General features: G+C 63.8%; 1 protein-coding gene across 1 annotated transcript in view; it reads left to right on the forward strand.

Annotated features, from left to right (window-relative positions):
• Positions 1-13,660, forward strand: part of FOXP4 (forkhead box P4) — a 57,174-nt gene that overhangs the window by 38,548 nt on the left and 4,966 nt on the right. Inside the window, exons 5-13 of the mRNA XM_032203163.1 lie at positions 1,285-1,371; positions 6,823-6,970; positions 7,261-7,465; positions 7,666-7,770; positions 9,864-9,951; positions 11,981-12,064; positions 12,556-12,757; positions 12,860-12,936; positions 13,147-13,248. Of these exons, the coding sequence (XP_032059054.1) occupies positions 1,285-1,371; positions 6,823-6,970; positions 7,261-7,465; positions 7,666-7,770; positions 9,864-9,951; positions 11,981-12,064; positions 12,556-12,757; positions 12,860-12,936; positions 13,147-13,248 (1,098 nt within the window). The remainder of the gene's footprint in view (positions 1-1,284; positions 1,372-6,822; positions 6,971-7,260; positions 7,466-7,665; positions 7,771-9,863; positions 9,952-11,980; positions 12,065-12,555; positions 12,758-12,859; positions 12,937-13,146; positions 13,249-13,660) is intronic.

Below are 13,660 nucleotides of genomic sequence, written 5' to 3' on the forward strand. Positions count from 1 at the left end.
AAACAGGCTGATAAGGACTCAAGGTTGGCCCCAGGGAAAGAACAAAGGGTAAACACTACCCTGGGTGGGTCCTTCTCCGAGCCTCTTTGGAGCCGGATAAAGAAACACGTTTGACTGCAAATTAAACAACCCAGGCCGGAATAGCTCGCATTCTCCACCAGCAGAAAACCAAACATCACACCTCTCACCCCTGACCCAATGTTCCCGCAGCCTCGCTCGACCATGTTGCAGAGCCCCGGCTTTGATTGGCTTTCGGGTAAACACCGAGCCTTTCCAAACCTGTTCGCCGACAGAAAAAGCAAAGTTGCTGCTGTCAGCGCTGTCAGCCCCGAGCTGATAAAGGCTTCCCGGCATCCAAAGGGGCATTCCTGAGCCGCCGCCGTCGCCCCTGCGCGGGGCGAGGGCTGCCTGCCTGCGCTGACCTCCCCGTGCCTCCGGCCCCTCCTGCGCGCAGCAAATCCAGCCCGCAGGAGTTTATTTTGGGGCCGGGGTGAGAGCATCCCTCCCGTGGTGATGGGGGCTGGGAGCCTCCCCGGTGGTTTGTTTCGGGCTGTTTTCCCAGCTCGGGAGATGGGGTGCTGCGAGGACGTGGGGTGTCTGCGCTGTGCCAGCATGGCCGGGTGCCCCAAGGTCCCCCCCGTGCCCCCAGAGGGGATGGGGCAACGTCTGTGGTGCTGCTTGTGGGGTTGCACCAGGCAAAGCTGTGCCCACCGGGAGCCCCCCCAGTTCAGCAGCGCTTTTTATGAGGTGTTTGGGGCATCTCTCCCTAAAAAATCGTGCTGCAAAGGGGCTGCTCGCCTCCTCGTCTCTGCCCCATCAGACAACCCCCCCCCAGAGCAGCTGGAAAATCCCCGGGGTGCACGTTCCTTCCTTCAGCTGGGGCTTGGAACCCCCTCGGTGGGTGATAGACAAGTGGAGGATCCCAAACCGGTGGCACCAGGCAGGGTAAAAGGCACAGCAGGTTGGGGATTTGCTGCGCTTTGGGGGATTTAATTTGCTGTGGGGATCCGGAGCGCTCGGGAGGCTCTTGGAGTGGGCTCCCAGGTTTTGGGATGGCCTCGGAGAGGGGCTTTTCCTCTGAACTCGAAGCCAGGAACTGATGGGAGGTGGTGGAGCTCCTCACAGAGGGCTTGAAGCAAAGCTCCGGGAGCTGGTGGGCATGGGGTGGCACCGGGAATGGGGTGGCACCGGGAACGGGGTGGCACCAAGACACAGGAAGCCGAGCGGGTGTTCCTGCTGCTGATCCGTCCCGCTCTCTCTCTCTCCTCCCCCTCTCCCTCCCAGTTGCAGGAATACTACAAGAAGCAACAGGAGCAGCTTCACCTGCAGCTATTGACACAACAGCAAGCTGGAAAGCAGCAGCCCAAAGAGGTGAGCTCACGCAGATGGGTGCTGGGCCCAGCCTCCGGCTGCCATCAGATCTGGCTGCGAATGAAAGGGGGACCAGCAGCAAAACAACAAGGCGTGTGCGGATCCTGGCAGCCGGCTGGGAGCCGACAGGGGATGTCCAAGGGGACGTGGGGCACGGGATCGGCCCCCCCCCGGGACACAGGGGGGCCCCCCAAATGCTCCTTGTGGGGTGAGGGCAGAGCGGGCTCTCGGCACGGCTTGGGTCGGGCGGCGCAGTCCTGATCTAACCAGCGCGGCAGCACCCTGGCAGGTAGGCAGGCAGGGCTGGTCAGGTAGGAACCCAAAACAAGGCTTTTCGTGCCAGGAAAGGCGGTTCTGACGACGCCAAGGCACTGTGTGAAATCGCAGCGTTTCCAGCAAGGAGGTTTTCTGGAGGGAGAGGCTCGGGCAGGGGCTGGCGGCAGCGCGCAGCGAGCGGTCGGCGGCGCTGTGCCGTGCTGGGCCCTTGGCTGGGGAGGGAATTTGGGGATATGGGAGCGTTCATGCTAGCAGGATCGCATCGATCGTGTATAATAACTCCATTCCCACAACAGGTTTTCCTGTCCCTGACCGTAGGAACACACTCAGAGCTCTTCCCCTGGGCCCACTTTTGGGGATGCGCTGGCACGGCGTTGTGGGGTCAGCCCTGACCTGCAGTCAGACATCGCCTCTCCCTTTGTTTTCTTCCCAAACCCCAGATATTTTCACCCCTCTCCTCCCCGATCAGTGCACCTGGTGCTGCAAGAGGGGGTTTTGCGTGGTGCTGTGCCTGCAGCATCGCCGTGGGGCCATCCCTCGGCTCCTTCCTTGCCCCATGGTGCAGGGGGACGTGGACCCGAGCTGCTCAACCCCTGTCCCTAGCTCAGCATCAGCACGTGAGGGTGCTGGGGCCGTGTGTTGCAACCTCAACTCCTGGAAAACCTCCCCAATTTAAGCGAATTGCATTAAAAACGTAAAAATAAAAAAATCCCAGCTGGCTTTGAGGAAGAAAGCGCCGAAGCCCGTGCACGACTTCAGGCTGCAGCTTGCGAGCGCACGCGTCGGCGCGGGGCGAGCGGGGAGCCTCGAGCGCCTCGGGGTCGTGCTGGCGCCCACTCGAGCCTTCAATAGGCTTTGACCCGGGCTTTCATTGCGGGCTGTTGCCGTATTTACGCAGTGTGTGCGGGGTCAGGCTTTATCGGAGCCATCTCCAGGAGCTGGAGGAGCTGCTTGCGCTCCAGGAACGGGGGAGGCATAAATCTGGGCTTCCTCAAGGACTTCCCTCTTGGCCGGGGCGATGTTAGATTGCAGCAACTGGCTAGGAGGTAATTAAGCTCCTCCAAAGGGATCGCGGAGCGGGCTCCTGGTCTGAAAAGCGCGTGTTTGGGTGAAACAGTGCAGGGGAAGCAAGAAATTTATCTGCTGAGAGTGTCGGAGCAGGCTGGAGGGCAGAAGGAGCACGCAGGGGTGCTGCTGAAGGGCTGCTTGTCCAGCTCCCTGCACCCCGGACAAACAGTGAGGGGTCCCCGGGGTGCCTGCCACGGCATCCCCCCTCCCCAAAAAACAGAGCAAAGAGGCAAAGCATCCCCCAGCCAGCTCCGAGCTGCTCGCAGGAGGAGAGCACTGCGTGAAAAGCGGCCCTGGCCCCATTCAGGGAGCTCTCCTTGGCTCTGGGCAGGCGGATCGGCCCCGGGGGGGGCTGCGGCGAGCCCCGTAAAGCGGGGTCAGCTCCCCCCACTGCGGGTTCACCCGGCTGCTATTAATAAAGCCTGCATCTGGCAGCCGCGCGCGCCTGCTGGGAGCGGCGGTGCCGTCGCTTCCCCCGACGGCGCAGGGGATCGCTGGCGTGTCTGGGATGCCGCCGCAGAGCCGCTTTTGGCCGGCCTTGGGGCTCCTTCATGGAAATCCACGGCGGTCTTTAATTACAGGCCACCGCGAGGTTTGTGAACCCGGCGCGCTCTGCTTTCCCTCTTCTGATTCCGAGGGCTCGCCTCGCCGTGGCTGGATGCCGGCGGCTCGGCTCGGCTCGGAGCGCCGCGGGGGGAGCAGCAGGTGGGCACGGCGTCGTGCCGGGAGCCTCTGGCAGGCTGCGGAGGAGCAGCGGCTCAGATCTCCCCGGCAGGAGCCCCCGCGGGGAAAGTGGGGGCTGGGGGGAGAGCAGGAAAAGCAGGAGAGCAGAGGGTGGAAGCGTGCCGGGAAGCGCCCGTCGGCAGCATCCTGGCCGGGAGGATGCAGGGGGGTGCTCGGCGTGTGTGGCTGGTGGGAGCTGTGGCACGCCGGGGGGGGCTCGGGGCGAGCAGGGCAGCAGGGTGGGACATTAGGGGGACGGCTGTGGCACGTCCCAGCCACCCCATAGCCTTTTACCACGTGGCTTTGTAAGGGTGAAGGCACGGCCCCAGCAGCACCCTGGGTGCAGCGCAGCACCGGGACGGCTCCGTGCCGCCCCTTAACCTGGTGGCAGGGGGCTGCCGAGCAGCTGCCCTCCCTCTTTTCCCTTTTTTCACCCCAAACCCAGCTGGGGTGCAGGCACCCGGCTCTCCCCGCTGGTACCAGCTGCGCGGGGTCCCCCCAGCTCCGGCAGCGCCCCCCGAGTCCATTGGGGCCGGGGAGGGGGGCGGCGGGGGGCTGCCTGCTGCCTGACCTCGGCGTCAGCTTAATGAACTGCTCCTGTCAGTCCCCAGTGTCACGCCGAAAGTCCTCTTGATGTGCTCATAAATCAAAGTGACGGCGCCTCTTGCCCCGGTAGCTGCACCCACTCAGCTGCGTCTAATGTAAACGGAGCACAGGGGGGGCGAAAAAACAGGCTCGGAGCCCCCACCCAGCACCAGGGGGGTCGCTGGCAGCAAGGGGGGACACTTTGGGGCTGAAGGCCCTAACGAGGAGCCGTCCTAACGAGGATGGGTCACTGCTTTCTGTGCGTTTTGGGGTTTTTCTCTGCTTCTCCCAGTGCTGCGCCCTGACCCCCAGAAGCCAGGGGAGCCCCCCAGGAGGGCTGGGGGAGAGGAGCCGGCGGTGCCGGGCTCAGCACCTATCAGGGAGACTGAGCTGGGGGGGAATTCAGGCTCTGCCTTCTCCAGAGCAAACCAGTGACCTCGCTGCTTGGCTTTTTTTCCAGTTTTTGAGCTGGGATTTAGGATGCTCCCGTGCGTGGCGGTGGCTGTTTGGGCAGGATTTGGCCCTCAGGCCGGGCTCAGGGCTTTGCTCGTGGTCAGACTGCAAGCCTTGACCCCAGGGCTTGCCCTATAGCCCTTAGGGCAGGTGAATAGGGTCTGCTCCTGCACCCCTGTGTGGCTGATCCTCGGGGACCCCTTGCCGTTGGGTGCCTTGGACGGGTCCCCTCCACCCACGCTGTGCTCAGCAGGTTTGAGCCCATCAGGATTTGGATCCTCCCTGGGGCCTGGCAGACAGCAGCGTGCCGTGCTGTGGGTGAACCCCAATTTTCCAACCCCCCAAGGCTCCGTGCTGAGCTCCCGGGCTCGTTTTCCCCCTCTGGGTTCTGTGCTCGTGGTCTGGCAGAGCTGGAAGGACGCATGCGGTGCTTTAAGCCGTGCGAAGGCGCAGAACCACACGTGGGTCCCCCACGGCCCCGGGGTGCTGTGGCTCCACCAGCAGCCTCCACAGCTCGGGGACACCGTGCCGGGGACCCTACTGGCTTCACCCATCCCAATTTCCCCCTGCTTCCAGCCGGGAAGGGCTGTGGATGAGGCAGTGTTTGGGGAGCCTGGGTTTTTCCAGGGCCACTGGAGAGGGCGGTGGCAGAGCGGGGCAAGAGGAGGAAGAGCCCGGCCCCGCTCCGGTTTGGGGACACGTGTGTGTGTGTCTGTCACGCAGCCCTGGCCCCGTTTCCTTCCCCATATCACTCATGGCCCTGCGGGGTCACGGTCTCCAGGTATCCTCCTGGCTCCTCACCGCTCGGCTTTTTGCAGGGTTTTCTTTTTTTCCAAGCAGAACTGGCTCGGATTCGGGCGCCTCCATCTCCAGAGGTGCACGGCTGGGGGGAGATCGGAGAGGAGTCGGTCCTGGAAATGGCTCCTGGGGCTGGCTGCGGGGCAGGGAGGGCTTGGGGCATCCCTCGGAGGCTCAGAGACCAGATTTCGACGCTCTGTGCCCCGCTGAGGGCTCGCGGTCGTGCCTTACATCGCGGCCCAACAGGGATTTGCAGGGCAGTGCCTGGAGCCTGTCCTTGCTCCATTTCAGAGCCAAGGCCGAGCATCAGCAGCGTCTGTAGGGTGTGGGGATGGGGGCTGTGCCTGGTGGCCGGGCTCGGGGATCGTTGCACCCAGCAGGAACAGGCTGGGGGGTGCCATGGGATCCCCGAGCACCGGGCAGGGGGCTCGGGGCCCAAATCCCACAACGCTCAGCCCCAGCCAGGAGCAGAAAAAAATGCCATCTAGCTGGGGAGAGCTGTGGGAAGGGGGATAAGGGCAGCACGTTGGCACGGGGGCTTGGATTTCCGAGCAGGGCCCCATCCTGCTCACCCCCACCCCTCCCCGGAGCTGCAGGGCAGGGCTGGAGCTGGGGGAGGTCAGGGCGCTGCTGCCAGCCCGGCTCCTCGCAACCTGCAAACAACGTCTGAGCAAACAGAGGGGTTCAAGGGGTTACCGAGCCGCCTGCCCCGCTAATGAGGCCGGCCGAGCCCGGGGCAGCTCCCCTCTCGTGGCCGGCTCGGATTAGCAGCTGCCTTTCCCCATCCCTAATTGAATTCTCTCCCCTTCAGTTAATTCTCATGGATTTCTCGGGGCCTCCCCAGAGACCCGTCCTGCCTAACAAGTTTAGGGCCGCTTATGCCGGGCAGAACACGGCCGGCTCCCCCCCCCCAGTGGGTGGGAGAGCCCCCCCGGGATGCTCGGGGCCGTGCCCCCCACGCGGGGGGGGAAATCGGGGCTGGCGCCCGCTGGCCGGGAGCGCTGGGCGCCTGCTCCCTTGCGGCGCCCGTTTTGTGCCCCCCCTCCTTCCCCCAAAGAGGGGCTCGTGCGAATCATTTTGGGTGAAGAGGGATTGTTTCCGTGCTTGACGAAGGGCGTTGTACATCCGGGTAGCGTTAGGATGCATTTTGGGAGCTGGAGCCCCCCTCTCCTTCGGCGCTGCCCCGTGGCCGAGCCCCGGCGTGCGGGCACCGTGCGCTTGGCGAGCGGAGCCGGCTCTCGGCGCGCCGAGCAAACCCCCCCGGCTCCCGCTCGCTCCCTCTCTTTTCAATGCCTTTTTTTTTTTTTTTTTTTCTCTCTCTCTCTCTTCCCTTTTCTCCTTCTCTTCCCCTCCTCTTCCGATAGATCAAAGCCTCTGCCTGCCTCGGCCGCGAGCTGAGCGCGGGCAGGACGATGGAGGCGCGGGGCCGCGGCGCGCACCGCCGGCACCGGCAAGCCGTGCAGCCGTGCCCCCTGCTCCCCGGCAGGCCCCCCCTGCCATGCCGGCGCTAACGGGGTTTTTCTTTTCCTCCCTTTTGTCTCCCAGCAGCCGTTAGGGAATAAGCAGCTGGCGTTCCAGCAGCAGCTCCTGCAGATGCAGCAGCTCCAGCAGCAGCACCTGTTAAACCTGCAGCGCCAGGGGCTGGTGAGCCTCCCGCCCGGCCAGGGCACCGTGCCCCTGCAGACCCTTCCCCAAGGTAAGGCACGGGGTTGGGGGGCACCGGGGGACGCCCCCACGGCTGCGGTTTTTCCCCCAAAAAGCGGCGAGGGGAGGCTGCAGCAGCAAGGCCGGGAGCGGTGCCGAGGAGCGGTGCGGGCTTTGGCGCTTCCCCTACCCCAAAAGTTTGGGGTTTGAGGGTGGTGAGGGCTCCTCGGCGGGGCTGGGGGGGTTTTATCGGGTCCTGAGTGAGCCCAGCACGTGGGTGCTGCCGTCCTCTGCCCCCCCTGCTGCTGATGGCCCTGTTTTTTCTTGTTCTGCCCCCCTCAGCCGTGTGCCCCTCGGACCTCCAGCAGCTCTGGAAGGAGGTCACGGCCGCCCAGCCCGTCGAGGACAGCATCAAACAAGAGGGGCTCGACCTCACCACCAACACCTCCAACTCTACCTCGTTTTCGGCCGCCAAGGTCTCGCCTCCCATTTCCCACCACCCTCTGCCCAATGGGCAGAGCACCATGCACACGCCGAGAAGGGACAGGTAGAGCCGAGCTCCGGCCCCTCGGGCTTTTATCCCCCCCCCAAAGCCATCCCCAGGGAGGCTGCAGGTCCCCACGGTGCTTTGGGAAGGTCTCGAGGGCTGGCCCCACGCGTGGAAATCCCTGAACCCCCCCCAGCTTCTTCTCCTGACGGGGCTTTTCCCTCTTTTGGGGCTCTTCCCTCTATTTTTTTTTTTTGCAGCTCTTCCCACGAAGAGACCCCCGGCTCTCACCCGCTCTACGGCCACGGAGAGTGCAAGTGGCCCGGCTGCGAAACCCTCTGTGAGGACCTGGGACAGTTTGTCAAGTAAGTGCTGCCGCTTTTTGGGGCGAGAAGGGGCCAGCCGAGCTCATGGGGTCACCCCCAAAAACTGCAGCACCGGGGGGGGGGGACCCTAAAACTAGGTGCGGCCCCCCAGGCTCGGCTATCCAAAAAGGAGAAAACCCTGGGGAAAAAGGGAAAAACGTGCCAGGCCTCGATGCTGGAGGAGAAAAGCCCCCGGCAGGAGGCGAGGGGGGCTGGCGGCTCCCTCCTGGGGGGCAGAGCAGGGGGAGGAAGAGGAGGGGAGGAAGCAGATGGCAGCGCGGCAGCCGCTGACACCGCTCGTGGGCCCCGCCGCTGACTGATTAACTCGGCTGTCGAGGAGCCCTCTGCCAGCGTCAGGGTCAAACAAATTGTTTTCACGCTTCGTCAGAGGTTTACTTAATTAGTTCATTTGCAATTAGATCTCTTTGTAGCCGGGATTTTTAGCAAAGACATCAGAAGGAAGTGACGGGCTCGCTGCTGTCCCCCCCCCCCCCTCTCCTCCCTGCTGTCTGCTCCGCGTGCTGCTGAGGCGAGAGGCATGGGGCAGGCCCCGGGCTCTGCCTCGGCCACGTTTTGGGGTTTTTTGGGGAAAAAAGTTTTGGGTTTTGGGGTCTTGGGCACGGCAGAGGCAGCTCGGACCGCAGCAACCTCCCTGCTCCCAGGGATGGAAGCGGGGCAGAGCCCTCTGGGGAGGAAGAGGAGGAGGAGGAGGAGGTGTGAAGGCAGCAGGGGGAGGCCGGAGGAGGTGTGAAGGAGGCCGGGGGTGGCAGGGCGATGCCTGGGGGCTGTGCAGGGAGCTGGTGAGCCCGGCTGCTGTGGGCTCCTTCCCCTGACTCACCGGGTGAGCCTCGATAAGGCAGCGCCGCGGCTCTCGGGGCATGTTTGCGCGGGGCAGATGAGTCAAACTCCGCTTTGGAAATTCGGAAACCGGAGCTGGGGCTGCCAGGGGGTGTCCAAGGGCTGGGTGGAGGTGCCAGCAGAGCCCTGCCGTGCCCCCAGGGACCTGAGGGGGCCTGCACCCATCCTACAAAGCCCCCCCAAAACGCACCCGGTGCTTGTGCGCCGGGCTGAGGCTGGAGAAAAGACTTCAGCCTGTGCCCTGGAAGCACTCGTGAGGTGTTTCTGCCCCCTCTCTGCGAATGTGAGCGTGTGTCTGGGTGTGGGACGGACACACAGAAAGCGTCCAGCCCCAAAGGCTCAGCACGGCCCCAGCGAGGAGCTCGCCTTGAACCAGGGGACCCAGCGCTGGGTGGCTCCATGGCACGGCGGAGAGGCAGCTCGGGGAAAAAGAGAGCACCTCCGTGGGGCTCTGATTTATTAAAACCTGTGGGGTGTCAGGGGGAGATGTCTCCGTTCCCATACATTTGAGGCTCTGGGGGTGGTTTTCTGCTTGGACAAGCGGCCGTGCCCGGGGCCTGCAGTGCAGGAAGGCAGGAGCACGGCGGGCTTGGCAGCCGGGCCCGGTTACCTAACTCCTTTCTGCAAGTTGGGGCTGGAAACCTCTCGCAAACAGCCCGCCGAGCCTCCCCGCCGCCTTCCACATCCGAAACGAGGGGCAGTGCTCTTTGGGCACCTTTTTCTGAGCAAAAATTGGCTTGGGCTTGGGCTTGCTCGGGAGCGGAGAGCGTCAGGAGGGGCCCGGCTGCTAGCAGGGGAAGGAAAGGGAGGCAAAAACCCAAGGTCCCCGCGTTTAATGAACACAAATTGCCCGGTAAACATAAGGCACCGAGGTGGTAGGATGAGGAGCAACCTGGAAATGTCACCTCCTGCCTTCGGGGCTTTCCTTTGAGGGCGTAAACAGGGCCCCATAATGCTGCCTTTGTGCTGGAAACCTGCTCCTCAGGTCCCGTGGGTGCTGCTGGCTGCCTCCTGCCAGCAGTGGGGTTTCTCCGGGAGTTTTAAGCTCCCAAAGACCTCGGGTGCTGGTCCCAGTTCGGTGGGGCTGCCGTGGACATGGCTCACCTCCGAACCTCCTCTCGAAGGCGAGCTGCAGCCCGAAATAAGGAGATGGGGAGGAGGGGCGCTGGGCCGCCTCCGTGCCTCAGTTTCCCTCCTGCTTGCCAGTTTTACCCTCTCCCTCTTCTCCTCCGCAGACACCTCAACACAGAACACGCACTCGATGACCGGAGCACGGCCCAGTGTCGAGTTCAGATGCAAGTGGTCCAGCAGCTGGAAATCCAGGTGGGTGCTGCCGGGGAGCCTCCAGGGCTGGGTGTTTTGGAGGCCATCTCCTCTCCGGCTCCACGTGCTGGGTCTCGGCTGCTCCCTGCAGGAGGGGAGCAGCCAGGTCAGGGCCCTCCAGCAGGACAAGCAGCCAGCCCTGGTGTCACGGGGCTCCTTTTAAGCGGCTTTCCCCAATAGTGCCATGCTCTTGGCTGGTCCCACAGTGGTCTTCTTGGTGGGCATCAGGGCATGGAGACCCTAAAACCTCTCCCCGATCAATACCAGCATCCCCGCACGGTTATATTGGTGTTGGAGGAAGGGATGAGCCAGCCCAAAGCACCCCAAATTCCTTCTGGGGGTACAAGGAGATGCCCAAGTCCTATAAGCCACGTGCTCCTTGGTGGTGATGCCGAGTGCCTGTGCCCCCAGCCCTGTGCTTGCCTCGCTGCCCGTGCTGCTGGAAATCAGGCTGCTCGCTGAGGTGCCCGAGCGTGGTCTCTGGAGCCTGGCTTCGGGGTGCTATTTCTGGAAAAAACGGTTCTTGAAATAGAGCTTTCCCCACCACCTCCGGCTCCCCAAAGTGCCGCGCGTAATTCACTGAATGGGGACGGGAGGAGACGGAGTGGGAGGAAACGGAGATTTCGGAGGTTTTTCCTCCTGAGGATTGGATGCTGTGAAGGATGCTGGAGGGCTGGACAGGGCTCTGCACATTGTCCCTGCCTGGGGTGGCTCATGAAGCCCCTGCTGGCGTGGGGGGGGGCAAAAAGATGGGGGACACAGGGACCGGTGTTCTCGCTTCTCTCCTGGCAGCCTCAGCTCCTGGATTTGAGGGCTGCCAGGGGCTCGGAGCAGTTTGTGCCCATCAAGGTGGGCACAAAACGGGCTGTGAAGCTGGGAGGGGACACTCAGCAAAGCCCCCAACCCCCCCTTTCCCCTTGCCAGGGGGGCTGCAGAGCCGCCTGCGCGGTGCCGTGCGCTCGCATCCTCTTCCCCAGCCCTCGCCGAAGCACGAGGTTGAAAGCAATTACCGGGGCTTAAAGAGGGGAGGGAGGGAAAAAAAAAAATAAAAAAAAAAATACCTGAAGGGCTCGCAGAAAGCTGCGGAGAGGAGAGAGAGGAGAACCTGCCACCAGAGCTACCAATTATAAAGTTTTCAGCGCGGAGCTCCCGCTGTGTCGGCGGAGGGCGTCTGCATCACGAGGGGCGAGCTGTCAGCTCTAATGAGCGCTGCGACAGCGCGAAGGCATCAGAGCTGCTCCAAACTTGCTGCAAACTCTGCTCCGGCTCCTGCCTTTAACCCCTTCGTCACCCGGCCACGATGCCTTGGTCGGGAACGCTGGGGGGGGCGCGGGTTTGAGGGGGCGCAGCGGGGAGGGGAGGTGATGGGAAGGGAGCGGGTGTCAGGTCCCATCGGCTCCGCCGAGCTCAAAATCCCTCCCGGTGCCACGGCGAATCTTTCACCCGTCCCCACGCTGCGGGGAGGGTAAACAGGCGGCCGGGGGGGGGACACAATTAAAGCGATGTCGTCCGTCCGGGTGGATGGATGGACAGATGGACAGGTGGATGGATGGATGGGTGGGCAGACCGATGGATGGGTGGGCACGCAGGGGGCTGAGCACGATGCTGGAGGGACCCAAGGGGACGGGGAGGGGGCCTGTCCTGCCCCCCCCCAGCTGGCACGAGGGACAGCAGGGACCTGGGGAGGACAGGGAGGGACAGACGGACAGGATGGGGATGTGCTGATGGCCCCCACCGCGCTGGCTCCGTTTCACAAGAGATTTTTCATCCGGCTGCACACGCGGAGCTGGAGCAGCAGCGGCCCCCCCACGGCGCAGGAGCTCCCCGCTGGGGCTGAGGGGGGGGCTCAGCACCAGGCAGGAGGTGGCAGGGAGGGGGGCTCTGGTGGCTCACAGCCACGTGCAGGGACGCTGGAGGATGCTCCCTGCGCAAAGCAGGATTTGGGGGCTTGGGCGGGTGGCGGGGGGGCACCCCCAGTGCCCCCCCCAGCACCTCCTAACCCCGTCCCTCTGCCGCTTGCCTGCCTCAGCTGGCGAAGGAGAGCGAGCGCCTCCAAGCAATGATGGCTCACCTTCACATGAGACCTTCAGAGCCAAAGCCTTTCAGCCAACCTGTAAGCCTGCGTTCCCCTCCCTGCGCCCGTGTCCCCCCCCATATTTCCCCCCACGGCTGCCCCTTCGGCTGAGGTTGCTTGGTGTCCCTGTCCTGCGGTTGCATCCCCATCCTGTGGCTGTGTCCCCATCCCATGGCTGTGGCCCCAAACCATGGTTGCATCCCCATCCCATGGGTTTATTCCCATCCCGTGGCTGTGTCCCTGTCCCATGGTTGTGTCCCCATCCCACAGCTGTGCCCCCATTCCATGATTTTATCCCCATCCTGCGGCTCCAGCCCCATCCCATAGCTGCATCCCCACTCCATGGCTGCGTCCCCATCCCAGGGCCGTGTCCCCATCCCATGGCTCCATCCCCATCCCTCAGCCGTGTCACACCCCCACAGCAAGCCCTGCGTTGTGCACCCCCTCCTGGCACACAGGGGGGGCTCCCGCAGCCCACCCAGCCCCGCGCCTGCCCCGTGCCGGTGCCCAGCCCCTCTCCCTTCCCGCAGCTGAACCTGGTCTCGAGTGCCACCCTCTCCAAGAGCACTTCGGACACGTTCCCCGACGGTTTACCTCATCCCCCCACCTCCGCCACGGCGCCCATCACCCCACTGCGGCAGGGCCCCTCCGTCATCAGCTCTTCCACTTTACACAACGTGGGGCCCATCCGCAGGAGGAACTCGGAGAAGTTCTGCACCCCGATATCCTCAGGTGGGCATCGCCACGGGGCCCTGGGGACCGGCACCCTCCCCGGGTCCGATATCGGAGCCCTTCACCTTTCCCCTGTCCCCTTTTTTGTCCCTTCCCCGGCAGAACTTGCACAGAATCACGAGTTTTACAAAAACGCCGACGTCCGGCCGCCCTTCACGTACGCCTCGCTCATCCGGCAGGTGAGTGCTTCCCTGCGCCGTGCTGGTTCAGCTCCTGCTCCCAAAACCTTGCTGCGGGCAAGCTGCCCTCTTCCTGCCTTCTTGGTACAGGGGGAGCCCCCGTACCAAGAGAGGAGTCCCCAGGGACCCCCTCCCCAAACCCTAAATCCTGCCCCCGGGCGCGCTCGGGCTGCGCGAGTGATGCTCTCGTCCTTCTCTCTGGTTCCCCAGGCCATCCTGGAGACCCCCGACAGGCAGCTAACGTTGAATGAAATCTACAACTGGTTCACGCGGATGTTCGCCTACTTCAGGAGGAACACGGCCACCTGGAAGGTGAGCGCAGCCCCCGCTCGGGCACGGGGCTCGCGTGTCCCCCGCGCGGGGTGGCCGGGTCCCCTGCTGCACCGGTTTGTGCAGGCACCACCCCGTGCTCGAGGACTGGTTCGTTGCCGAGCTCTGAAATCACGTAGGAAATGATTTTATGGATAAATTCAAGCGGTTTTGCCCCCCTGAAATCCATCCCTGGACTCTGGGGAGGTTTTGGCCGTGTGGTGGGATCCGTCCCAGCGCCCCAAGGGCCGTGTTTTGGGAAGCAGCGGCTCTTTGCAGGGCGAGGAGCCGGGGAGGGGGGGTGAGCAGAGCCAGCACGTCTCAGCGCCAGGAGAAGGGGAGAGAGAGGAGAGCGAGGCACTCGAAATAGCAAACGAGGTTAATGATAACCCGGGGGCTGGCGGCACGCAGCGAA

This window comes from Aythya fuligula, chromosome 25 (genome assembly GCF_009819795.1).
Source record: "Aythya fuligula isolate bAytFul2 chromosome 25, bAytFul2.pri, whole genome shotgun sequence".
Lineage (NCBI taxonomy): Eukaryota > Metazoa > Chordata > Aves > Anseriformes > Anatidae > Aythya > Aythya fuligula.